General features: G+C 38.3%; 1 protein-coding gene across 3 annotated transcripts in view; it reads right to left on the bottom strand.

The window, feature by feature from the left end:
• Positions 1–13,927, bottom strand: part of LOC134350663 (ATPase family AAA domain-containing protein 2-like) — an 82,560-nt gene that overhangs the window by 28,827 nt on the left and 39,806 nt on the right. For all 3 annotated transcript variants that reach the window (XM_063056189.1, XM_063056168.1, XM_063056178.1), the window contains 4 exons: positions 13,724–13,838; positions 12,303–12,416; positions 2,391–2,499; positions 856–971 (listed from right to left, as the gene is read on the bottom strand). In XM_063056189.1, the coding sequence (XP_062912259.1) occupies positions 856–971; positions 2,391–2,499; positions 12,303–12,416; positions 13,724–13,838 (454 nt within the window). The remainder of the gene's footprint in view (positions 1–855; positions 972–2,390; positions 2,500–12,302; positions 12,417–13,723; positions 13,839–13,927) is intronic.

Raw genomic sequence — 13,927 nt, 5'->3', positions numbered from 1 at the left:
GGATTTGGATACCTATTTGAGTCATAGTCATAGAAAAGTACAGCACAGACACAACTCCTTTGGGCCAGCTAGTCCGATCTGAACTGCCGACCTCCCATCAACCTGCATCCCGCCTGTTGGCCTCCAATTCTCCTACCATCCATGTATTGTACCTACGCAAACTTCATTTAAATGTTGAAAATCGAGCTTGCATACACCACTTGCACAGGCAGCTCATTCCACACTCACAACACCGTGAAGTTTCCCCTTTCACGCTTAATCTCTAGTTATAGTCCCACCCACCCCAGTGGAAAAAGCCTGCTTTCAATGATCTCATCCATAACCCCTCAATTTTGTATACCTTCATCAAATCTCCTCTCAATCTTCTACGTTCTAAAGAATAAATTCCTAACCTATTCAATCTTTCCTTAGAACTCAAGTCCTCCAATCTGGGCAATATCCTTGTAAATGTTCTCTGTACTCTTTGAACATTATTTACATCTTTCCACAACTTAGCTGGAACAAAGGAGTTATGAGTAATTTTATACATTCACTAGTGGCCAATTGTGGACTACTTCATTTGCAAAAAAACAAATTAAAGAGACCAGCCTCAGTGGCTATAAAACTTGTATAAATTCTTGGATATTCATAAAGAACACAAATACAAGATAGAGTTATTATTTTAGATGTTAAATATACAAGAAATCCAGGTGTGGAGTTTACAGATTAGCAGGGGGCAACAAGACCAGCAAAATCTCAGGAAAGATATCTTAAAAAAAAAATCATATTTAAAAATTCTTAGTATACTTCAATCTGTTGTGGAACAACAGAAGATAAGCACCATTTAGATTGGTTAATGAAGTGACCTTCCCGTACCTTGGTGGCTGAATCTTAAACCTCTCGAAGACTTCAGGGTAAAGCAATGGAAAAACCACCATCTCCTTCAGTGCAGCAATATGACTTGTAAGTCCACCCACACTATTAAAACGAACCTAAAGGGGAAAAAAATTTAAAGTTTATATAAAATTTTATATCTACCGGCATTTGCCCATAATTTAAAAAAAAAAATTTGGCATTACTGAGAGGCCACAGTTCATTGTGCATCTATCTTGTGAATGAAGTAGTTGCAGAACCATCTGTATTCTTTGATGGGACTTCAACACACTGCTTTGGGTTTGGGATCATATACAAACTAAAATAAACAGACATTTATTGCCCAAATTCAGCCTTTTAGACTGAATTTAAATTCCTAATTGTAACGGCAGAATCCAGGACACTTCTAAATTATTAGTTCAGGCCTATAGTGAACTACACTGCATTACTGAGATTTACACGTCTTAAATCAAACTGTATTGAGGGTTGCACACCTATTAGACCATAAGACCTAGGAGTAGAATTAGGCCAATCGGCCCATTGAGTCTGCTCCACCATTTCATCATGGCTGGTCCATTTACTTCTCAACACATTCCCATACCTTCTCCCCACAACCTTCACGTCTTGACTAATCAGGAAATATCAATTTCCACCTTAAATGAAACCAGTGATCTGGCCCCCACAGCTGCAAATTTTTGTTCTAAATGGACATCCATCTTTCTGAGGCTGTGCCTCTGGTCCTAGACTCTTCACATCCACTCTATCTACGCCTTTCAACATTCAAAAGGTTTCAGAGATCGCCCTCGTTCTTCTAAATTCCAGTGTTCTCATGGTGTGGAGTTTTGTACCAAAGCTTAGATACATTTACAAGTATGAAGAAATGTGAGTATGTATAATTAATATTTTCAATGCTTATTGTTTGATTTAAAGTATAATTTAAAGTATGAAGTGGTTCAGTAGATCAAAATCACTGTGTTTAAAAAAACTGTAACAGAAGTGACAGAAGGGCCTCTCAATCTATTCAGTGTCAGAAAGACAAATTCTCCTTCCCTAGAGAACATGTGCCACTCAGGCACAATCAATTCAGATTCAGCTAATCCCAAATATTGGAGGCCAATATACTTACTTAACTACCCTATCAACTTGCACAGCAACTTTAAGGGATCTGTAGACTTAACCCCAGGATCCTTCTGTTAATCCACACTGCTAAGAACCTTGCCATTCACCTGGTACTCTACCTTTAGTTCAATCTTCCAAGTGCATCACTTCACACTTATTTGAAATGAACTCCATCTGCCATTAGAAACATAGGCAAAGGTTCAACCACCTTAAGTCTCTCCAATACAAGCTACACTGGTTATTCTTGTTGCTTCAATGCAAATAAAAGAGAACCAGAAAATCACAATGGATAAATTACAATTGCAATAACGATATATATAGTATGTCAAATTTCGTCAAATTGTCAGGTTAAATGCTTTGAGTTTTTAGAAATTTGAAAAATATAACACATATTACTTGTCCAAACCCCCTCAACTTACAGAAGTGTCAATTTGCATTGGATCTACATCTGCCAGGCTCGCACCTATTTTCATCCGATCTTTGTGAATCCCTTTCATATCATCTTTCCTAAGATTCAGTGGGAGACATCTAGAAATATACAACAGTGAGATTGTAAATAGAAGCTTGAGTTCCCAATTTATACAGAGATTATCTTAAAATGGCAAATGATTAAGACAACATTCAATCTATCACGATAATATTGCAAGATTTTGAAAGCTTATCCCAAAGCACTCAAATCCCCTTTCTCCTTTACTCAGCACATATGATTAATTTTTTTATTCGTTAAATGACAAAAATAGAATCTTCCTTCTACTTTTGATTTTGTAAGAAATACCTGATATGTATAAAATCTTTAGGTTAGACAGCAACTTCAGAAAATAGTTAACATTTCAGGAAAATTATCGTTAAGACTTCAGGGAATTCAGAACACTTCTCACTTCATATGTCTGACGTGCTGAGTGTTTCACCATTTATGTTGCATCTTTATGATGCACCTTCTCAACTTAATTTTCAAACATTTATTTTCTCCTCATGGCTAAACATCGCCTCTCCTTCGTTCGCTCTACTCTTGTCCTTAAGCCTATAACTTAAGCATAGGCAGCTATGATCATTTCTGCTCATATCATACCAATCCACAACTCACAACCCAAACAAACATTCCTAAACAATTCAGAGCTACAAGTAACATTAATTCCTTCAGTTCAGTGATGAGTACTGCAAATCCACACACTCACACCTCTCAGATTACCTTCTTTTATCCATTAGTTCTCCTTTAAAGCAATGAACCTTTATTTTAAAATGGTTTCCTTTGCTACATATGTTGCTCTCTCAGAATTATCATCTATTCTTTACTGTGAACAGCAAGGATCTGTATTCAAAAACAGTATGCTACAGTTATGATGTAAACCTTTCTTTTAAATACTGCAAATGACATCATAAAGCTTTTGTTCTAATTACTTCCAATATTAGCCAAAAACATTCTAACATAAAGCATAACATAACAAAGCATGGCAATCTCGTTGCCCTGAGCAATGACAATAAAGTTCTGTTCTATAATAGAATAGATATTCTATCTATCCTATTTAATTAAAATGTGTATGAATCAGAATCTGATTTAATACCACTGGCACGTCATGAAAATGTGGCATATTGCAATACATGAAAACTATGAATAATAAAAGCATATTATACACACATTATATATATACACACACACACACAAATTACTTTAGTGCAAAAGGGGAGAGAAAAGAAAAAAAAAAGTGTTTATGGGTTGATTGTCCATTCAGAAATCTGATGGCAGAGGGGAAGAAGCTGTTCCTGAAGCATTGAGTGTCGTCAGATTCATATACGCCCTCCCCTCATTGATGGCAGCAATAAGTGAGTACGTCCTGGGTGAATGGGGTCCTTAATGATGGATGCCACCTTCTTGAAGCATCATCTTTTGAAAGTGTCCTGGATGCTGGAGAAGCTGGTGACCATGATGGAGCTGGATGAGTTTACAACTTTCTGTAGCTTTTTCTGATCCTGTGCAGTGCCCTCATCCTCCAGCAGACACTGATACAACCAGTTACGATGCTCTCCACTGTATGTCTTTGATGACATACCAAGTCTCCTCAAATTCCTACTGAAATATAGCCACTGGCGTGCCTTCGATGTAATTGTATCAGTATGCTGGACGCAGGATAGACCTTCAGAGACATTAACACCCAGGAAAGATTATGAGAGAAAACTGGCAGGGAACATAAAAACTGACTGTAAAAGCTTTTATAGATATGTGAAAAGAAAAAGATTGGTTAAGACAAATGTAGGTCCCCTACAGACAGAAACAGGCGAATTGATTATGGGGAACAAGGACATGGCAGACCAATTGAATAATTACTTTGGTTCTGTCTTCACTAAGGAGGACATAAATAATCTTCCAGAAATAGTAGGGGACAGAGGGTCCAGTGAGATGGAGGAACTGAGGGAAATGCATGTTAGTAGGGAAGTGGTGTTAGGTAAATTGAAGGGATTAAAGGCAGATAAATCCCCAGAGCCAGATGGTCTGCATCCCAGAGTGCTTAAGGAAGTAGCCCAAGAAATAGTGGATGCATTAGTGATAATTTTTCAAAACTCTTTAGATTCTGGACTAGTTCCTGAGGATTGGAGGGTGGCTAATGTAACCCTACTTCTTAAAAAGGGAGGGAGAGAGAAACCAGAGAACTATAGACCGGTTAGCCTAACATCAGTGGTGGGGAAACTGCTAGAGTCAGTTATCAAAGATGTGATAACAGCACATTTGGAAAGCGGTGAAATCATCGGACAAAGTCAGCATGGATTTGTGAAAGGAAAATCATGTCTGACGAATCTCATAGAATTTTTTGAGGATGTAACTAGTAGAGTGGATAGGGGAGAACCAGTGGATGTGGTATATTTGGATTTTCTTTTTTTTATTTATTTTTTTTTAATTTTATTTTTATTTAGATAAGGAGTTCACAATTATCATGTACTTTTTTCACACATATAACCTTTTCCATTTTTTATATGTATAAAACTACAATTATTTATACATTCTTAAGTACACATTGAGATGATATAAAAGCAAAATAAACATTTAAATAGATAATTATGTACTGTGGTAAATCTAACCTATTAGGCTAAGTAATGAAATTAGTTGTTAAGATAAATGGTAATAATAGTTTCCATACAACCCTTCTGGACCACTTCCACTGGTCCAAAATGTTGCATACAAGCCTATATACCAACCATTGTAGGTGTTTATATCCCAATTTGTTCGTGCTTGTTCCTGCCCGCAGACATAATTATCCAATCCCTATGTACTTATTTACTTAATTTTTTCATTTTTTTTTTAATCCCTTTCCCAAATCTTTCCCTTTACTTGTATTAATTCTCTATTTTCCAAAAAAAAACAACAAACATTTAGACTAGGGGTGCTTACGTTAGCAATATTACTGTGTTGATGAGAAGAGCAATATAAATCATTAGGAGAGTCATCTAAAGTCTGCTCGCATTGGGGTTATATATTCAATCCATTTATTCCAGATTTGATAAAATGTTTCTTTTTGAGTTCTCAGGGAGTAGGTCAACTTTTCCATTTTAAATATTTCCAAGATAATTTCGTACCAATCTTCTAATGTAGGTGGTATTGGATTTAGCCATTTTCTAGTGATTGATTTCTTACTTGCCGCTAAGAGGGCCTGCAGCAACTTTATATCTTCCTTCTGTTCAAGGAACAATACATGACCCAAATAGAGCGTCTCAAAGTTCAGAGGTATCTGGGACCTAAGTACCTTAACTAATGTTATATGAATACCTTCCCAAAATAGACTTAATTTAGGGCAATCCCAGAAAATATGAAAATGATTTGCCTCCTTGGAGTCGCACCTTCTCCAACACATCACATTTGTATCTTTATATTTTTCCTGATATGGGGTCTTGAAGTATCTTATAATGTTTTTCCAACAATGTTCTCTCCAAGTCAAAGAATTAGTCGAGGACCATTGAAAGCTGCAGATTTTCCCCCAAGCCTCCTCTGAAAGTACCAACCCCGCTTCTTTCTCCCACTTCTCTTTAATATACAGTGTATTTACATTTTTAGCATGGGAGAGTGCATTAAATAGGCGAGAAACTGATTTACTAGGTATTGAACTGCAAGCCGAATTCAGAATCTTGAAAAATTCTAATTCTACTGTTGATAGGTCTGTATATCTACAACTCTGGTTAACATAGTTTCGTATTTGAAGGTACCTAAAAAAGTCATTATGTTCTAGGCCATGTTTGTCCTGCAGGATTTGGAAACTTTGTAATACTCTTTTATCTATAAATGAGAGGTAGGTTGTAAGACCTTTCTTTATCCATAGCTCAAATCTTTTATCTCCTCTGTTGGGAAGGAATTCGGTATCATACGCACACCATCTAAAGAGTTTTAGCATGTTATTAATTCCACATGAATTAACCACCTTCTGCCATACTTTTAACGTAAGATTTATCCAAGCATTATTAAATTTTTCCAACTGGGCCATCAATCCTTTGTCAGCTATTGAGGCCTGAAGAGGAAAACTGTCAACTAATCCAAATTCTATTTCCTTCCATCTAGCCTTATATTCCCTATTACACCAATATAACAGAGGGGTTATCTGTGAGGCATAAAAATAATTTCTCAGGCAAGGAAGAACCATACCTCCTCTTTCCTTCCCTAACTGTAAGGTGTTATATCGAATTCTAGGTTTCCTTCCTTGCCAAATGAAGCGGGAAATCCATTTGTCCCATTCCCTGAATTGATTATCATCCACCTCCACTGGTAAAGTACGGAAAAGATATAATAACCGAGGAAGAATATTCATTTTTATAGTATTTATTCTTGAATTTAAACTTAAAAAGGGGATAAGATTCCATCTATGCATATCTGCTTTTATCTCTGAGATTAATGGCCCATAATTTACCTGTGACAGTGTTGAAAGATCCTTCGGCAGGGTTATTCCTAAATAATTTAATGATTTAGCTTCCCACTTAAGATCGTATGTATCCTGCAATTTTTTGGATGGTGTATAATTTAGGGACATAACCTGCGTTTTCTTTACATTTATTTTATAACCTGATATTTTCCTAAAGTCATCCAACAGTGTAAACAATCCTATAAATGATTTTTCTGGTTCACTCAGATAGACCAAAACATCATCTGCGAATAATGCCACTTTCTGTTCAATCCCTGCCACCTTGATACCTTTTACGATTTCGCTCTGTCTTATTAGTTGGGCAAGTGGTTCAATATATAGCGCAAAAAGGAGAGGAGAAATTGGGCATCCCTGTCTAGTGCCTCTCTCTAAAATGAAGGAGTCAGAGAGGTCCCCATTTATCTTAATTCGGGCTGTTGGGCTGTCATACAGAGTCTGAGTTACTTTAATAAACCTTTCTTGAAAGCCGAATCTTCCTAACACTCTGTATAGGAATGCCCAACTAACCGAATCAAAAGCTTTTTCAGCGTCCAATCCTACTACCATTGTCTCTGTCTCGTTCTTATTAACCTGTTCTAATATGTGCAGAGTTCTCCTTATGTTGTCCTGTGTTTGTCTTTGTTGAATAAATCCAGTCTGGTCTAAATGGATTAGGCCAGGTAAAAGCTTTTCCAATCTGCGCGCTAATATAGATGTAAATAGTTTGTAATCTAAATTAAGAACACTAATTGGCCGATAATTGCCACATTCTAGTTTATCTTTACCCTCTTTAGGAATAACTGAAATAATCGCTTCTCTCCAGGAAGGTGGAGTTTCTCCTCTCTGCAAGATCCAATTAAAGGTGTTAAGTAGTAATGGGGCTTACTGTGTCTTCAGGGACTTGTACCACTCTGAGGTAAACCCATCAGAACCCGGGGACTTTCCAGCCTTTAACCTAGAGATGGCCACGTTCAGTTCTTTGACAGTTACTGGTTCTAATAAACTTTCATTTTGTAAATCTGTAAGTTTAGGTAGATCTAAAAAATTCAATACACTGTCTATATAGGGCTCATTGGGGGCCCGGGGTTGGGAGTACAGCTCTCGATAATACGTTTCAAAACTCTCTTGAATTTTCCCTATTGTACTCTCCACAAGCTTTGTCTTTGGATTCTTTATTTTATGAATTGTATTGTCTGCTTGTTGTTTTCGTAATTTATATGCTAATAATCTAGCTGATTTACCTCCTACTTCATAATTCTTTTGTCTCAGGTAAAGAAAATTTCTTTGAGTTTCCAACGTATAAATATCATCAATTTCACTTTGCAATTTCCTAATTTCCTGTTTTCGATTTGAATTACTTTTGTTGCTATCTCCAACTTGAAGTTGTTTTAATTTTCCTTGAAGGTCTGCTAATTTTTGTGCATTGATTTTTTTCATGTGAGTAGTAATGGAAATAATTTTCCCTCTCAGTACAGCTTTCAATGTATCCCATAAAATCACTGGTGATGTTTCTCCCGTGTCATTAAGGTCTAGATATTCTTTGATTTCTCCCCTTAATCTCTCCATTACTTTTGGGTTATTAAGTATATGTGAGTTTAGCCTCCATAGTGTTTTCCTCATTTTCCTTTCCAGGATTAGAGACATAGAGACTGGGCTATGATCCGACAGATCAATTGTTGCAATATTACAGTTTTTTTATCCTGAGTCTATCTGTATTAAAGATAAAGAAATAGTCTATCCTTGAATAGGCTGAATGAGGGAAAGAGTAATATGTATAATCTTTACTAGTAGGGTGTAATTCCCTCCAGACATCTATAATTCCCAACTCCTCCATCAATGAATTCACTTTCCAAGTCAGAGGTTTATTCTGAGTAACTATTCTTGAAGAATCTAATATAGGATTTAATCTAATATTAAAATCCCCTCCACAAATTACTACCCCTCGAGAACTGACCATTAGGTCAAAAATGTGTCTATAAAATGACCATTCACTACCTGGAGGAGCATAAACATTCAGCAATGTTTTTTCTGTACCTTCTATTCTTCCTGTGATTTTTACAAACCGTCCTTCTTTGTCTCTAGTCTCTGAAATATGTTGATAATTAAGAGTACTTGATATTAAAGTAGCTACCCCTCTTTTGTGACTCAATTTATATGATGAATAAAATACATGCTTAAAGCCCATTCTTTTTAATTTTCCATGTTCAGATTGGCTCATATGTGTTTCCTGGAGGAAAGCTATTTGTGCCCTCTCTTTTTTCAATTTAGACATAATCTTATTTCTTTTAATTGGATTCAAAACCCCATTAACATTATAGGAAATTATTTTTACCAATTCAGTTTGCATTTTTCTCTAGTAGAAAAAAAGCACTCTCCTTTTCTAACCAAACAGTAAGCAATCCCTTCTCAACAGTAAACCAAGACATATAACCACACCCTAGACATTTCTGAACGTATAACATTTGAAAATTTTCCCCAACTTCCCACAGTGAGGCCCGAGCACCGACCCGCCTCAGTTCAGAGGGATAACCTCTATCTTCACCCTGTGTTAGAGGGCCCTCAGCAGTTTGAATAATCATAGAGAATTTTCTCCTATTTATGTCTCGACCATATTGCTATCATTCAAGTTATTCCGCCTAGATTATTTTCAGTTACCAGTTTTCATTTTACTTTTAAGTCCGATTTACTCTTTTCAGTCATTTCTCTTAATTAATCTGTATTCTCTGTACATTCACGTCTGAATATTTGCAGCTTTTCCTTGTAGTTTGACACTCTGGTTCGAGTGGAGCGTCCTCGCCCCACTAACTGCCACGACTTCTGCCGAATCCTCTCCAGTAGCGACTCCGGTTGGGTGATAACTTTAATAGGTAATCCCCGGTCCGCCAGGTCCAACGTTGCCTCCTCCACCGTAGTGTAAGTTTTTGTCCCTTCGTCGTAAAAGACTCTCAGCCGAGCTGGATACAGGGTCTGGAAGCTGATGTTGTTTTCCTTCAGGACTCTCCGTGTTTCCGTATATTCCTTCCGTCTGGCAAGAATCCCCGGTGCGTAGTCGTGGTCTAAACTGATTTTACAGTTGTTCCACATGAATCCTTTCTTTTGCCATGCTCTTTTAAGCACGTCTTCCTTCGTTCTGTAACTGAGAAATCTGATCAGAATCGATCTGGGCTGGGTGCCTGCCGGAGGCTGTGGTGCCAACGCACGGTGAGCCCTTTCTATCTGTAGGTCTTTTGCGGCCGGTATATCAAGGTTCTCTCTAAGCAGCTTCTCCACGAAGGGAATCATCAATCCGGGCTTACCTTCGGTTCCTTCGGGAACTCTGTAGATCCTCACATTTTCCCTTCTCGAGCGGCCTTCTTGATCTATTAGTTTCCACTGGAGTTGGTCTTGTAGCTTCAGCATTTCTGCTATCACCTCCTCTGCATTTTGTAGCTTCTCTTCAATTCCAACAATCCTCGCTTCGGCTTCATCTATCCGCGAGTTAGTTTTTACTATTTCTCCTTTAATATCTTCCAGCTGTTTGCTGTTATCTTGTCGGAACTCGCGAATCTCTCCGAGAATCAAAGACACAGTCACCGATTCCCCCTCATTATCTCCGTCCTGGCTTGCCGTGGGAGAGCTAGGCCCTTCGCCTTGCTGCATCTATTTATGTTTATCAGCCTTCAGAGCGGACTTTTTATTCTTGTTCTTAGACATCATCCTTGTCCCTTTTATTAATATAGTTATGCAATATTAAGTATTTGTCTAAATTCGATTTTGGGGCAGTTTACCTTCTTTTTTGTCGAGAGACCTTTTCCTTACGCCGCCATTCCCTTGATGACCCGGAAGTCCTCTCCGGTATATTTGGATTTTCAAGAGGCTTTTGACAAGGTCCCACACAGGAGATTAGTGTACAATCTTAAAGCACATGGTATTGGGGGTAAGGTATTGATGCGGATAGAGAATTGGTTGGCAGATAGGGAGCAAAGAGTGGGAATAAACAGGACCTTTTCAGAATGGCAGGCAGTGACTAGTGAGGTTCCACAAGGCTCAGTGCTGGGACCCCAGTTGTTTACAATATATATTAATGACTTGGATGAGGGAATTAAATGCAGCAATCTCCAAGTTTGCAGATGACACAAAGCTGGGCGGCAGCGATAGCTGTGCGGAGGATGCTAAGGGGATGCAGGGTGACTTGGATAGGTTAGGTGAGTGGGCAAATTCATGGCAGATGCAATTTAATGTGGATAAATGTGAAGTTATCCACTCTGGTGGCAAAAACAGGAAAACAGATTAGTATCTGAATGGTGGCCGATTAGGAAAAGGGGAGGTGCAACGAGACCTGGGTGTCATTATACACCAGTCATTGAAAGTGGGCATGCAGGTACAGCAGGCGGTGAAAAAGGCGAATGGTATGCTGGCATTCATAGCAAGAGGATTAGAGTACAGGAGCAGGGAGGTACTACTGCAGTTGTACAAGGCCTAGGGTGAGACCACACCTGGAGTATTGTGTGCAGTTTTGGTCCCCTGATCTGAGGAAAGGCATACTTGCCATAGAGGGAGTACAAAGAAGGTTCACCAGATTGATTCCTGGGATGGCAGGACTTTCATATGATGAAAGACTGGATCAACTAGGCTTATACTCGTTGGAATTTAGAAGATTGAGGGAGATCTGATTGAAACGTATAAAATCCTAAAGGAATTGGACAGGCTAGATGCAGGAAGATTGTTCCCGATGTTGGGGAAGTCCAGAACGAGGGGTCACAGTTTGAGGATAAAGGGGAAGCCTTTTAGGACCGAGATTGGGAAAAACTTCTTCACACAGAGAGTGTGAATCTGTGGAATTCTCTGCCACAGGAAACAGTTGAGGCCAGTTCATTGGCTATATTTAAGAGGGAGTTAGATATGGCCCTTGTGGCTGAAGGGATCAGGGGGTATGGAGGGAAGGCTGGTAGAGGGTTCTGAGTTGGACGATCAGCCATGATCATACTGAATGGCGGTGCAGGCTCGAAGGGCCGAATGGCCTACTCCTGCACCTATTTTCTGTTTCTATGAACTTGAAACTGGCCACCTTTTCCACTTCTGATCCCTCGATGAGGTCTTCTGTGTATTCACTTGATTTCCCCTTCCTGAAGTCCACAATCAACTCCTTGATCTTCCCAACATGTTGTGAAATATGTTGTTTTGCAGCAGCACATTGCAACAACTATAAATTACAGTAAGATACACAGTAGCATCCAGTTAATTGAGACACATTGGGCAGTACATTTTGGACCAATTAAGCAGCTGCCCAATTATCTGAAGTTTCATGGAAATAGTTTAAGTATAAAAGTATACTTTTAAAAAAAAGTAGTTTCTTTCTCCACACCCAACGACAAATCCAATTTTAAAATAATCTCCACAAGTTATGCAACTTAATGCCTTGAGGTTTTATAATTACACTTTGAATATTATTTCACATTCTTGCAAACAACATACCTCAAAAGTGCCCTGTTCCTTCTGTTGCTTCTTCTTCTCTCAAAGTGCTCCACTTCCTCATCAGAAGATGAAGTGGAGGAGGTTGAATCACTGCTGTGTAATGCATGCCTTTGCCTTCAAGTAGTAAAAAAATCTATTGTTAGCTTGGCAGCTTCACACATAAAAAAGGTGCTTTTCAGCAGCCCACCACAACTACTCAAATAAGGTCAAAAAGTAGCTGGCACATGGGAATGCTCCCATCTGCAGCATTCCCTCAAAGTCACATTATCTTGTTAAAAGTACATTGCACTCTTTCTTACAGATGAGGTAATACATGTGTCCCTTCACCGTAAGGAGTGCAAGGTGAAGGTTCACAACCACCATCACAAAAGTAATGAATGCTGACCTCGCCAGCTTACCACAACCTATAATTGAATTAAAGTAGCACTGCTATTTTCAAACATAATCTTCTTTTATCTTTTATGGATCAAACCAACATAAATAGTCATTTTTTCCTTAGAGACGATGGATCAAATATTATGTATTCTTCAAGACCTGGAATCATCCTGACGCCAGTACTGGGCTTCCTCTACTAATATTGAATGGTACAGCACAGGAATGGGTCCTTCTGCCCACAATATCAACACCAAACACAACCGTATTAAACTAAATTTCACTGGCCACACACAATCCATAATTCCTTATATATTCAGGTGTCTAAGAGCCCCTTAAACCCCACCATCATATCTGCTTCCACCACTACTAACGGCAACCCATGCCAAGCACCCATTAATGTATAAAAAACCTGCACACACACACCTCTCATCTTAATTCACATCCTCTAGTATGTGACACTTACCAAGGAAAAAGATTTGAATTGTCCACCCCATGCCTTTCATATTTTAATGAACCTATCTGGTCTCTCCTCAGTACTCCACAGAAAAAACTAATTTATCCAGCTTCTCTTACAGCCTACATCCTCTAATCCAGGGGTTACATTCTATAAGAACCAATCAAGTTAAATTCTTTATAGAAGTATAACAAACCATTATTTCTTTGTGGGGTGCCACCAGTTGCCATGGATTTTAAGAAAAATTAGAAGCTAGTCCATCTCTTCCCAGTACAAATGTAGTAAATCAAGAGTAAAATTCATTTGTTCAGTTGAAAGCTACAAGCTATTCCTCTAATGACTTTTATTGCCAGATCACCAAACTGGGGAAGACCCACACTTACATACTTCCTACCTCGTACAACAGGTGTCATTAGTATTTTCTGACTGTGTGTAAATCAAATAACATTAGAAAACCACAAGATAATAATCTAAAAAGATGCTTTAATGACAAGGCACCTGTTCAGAATTAAACAAACATCACAAAAATTTTGGACTACCAGAGTTAAAAATTTATTAGTAACTAGATCTGTGACTAACTTTCATTACAAACCTGGTTATTTTACTCTTGCGGTAGGGATTCCGAGAGCCTGAGGCACAATATCGACGACTTTGTCTTACAGGAGAAGCAGGAGTGTGATAAAATATTCTTGGCTTTCTTTCTGGTTCTAATACAAGGATCAAACCAAAGCATTTCAGTGGATTCTCCAAAAACACAGCACATCAGATACAAAACATATACACCTGGAGTGTGGCA

The sequence above is a fragment of the Mobula hypostoma genome, chromosome 1, assembly GCF_963921235.1.
Source record: "Mobula hypostoma chromosome 1, sMobHyp1.1, whole genome shotgun sequence".
NCBI lineage: Eukaryota > Metazoa > Chordata > Chondrichthyes > Myliobatiformes > Myliobatidae > Mobula > Mobula hypostoma.
Note: the sequence above shows the minus strand (reverse complement) of the source record. Positions and strands in the feature narration are given on the sequence as shown.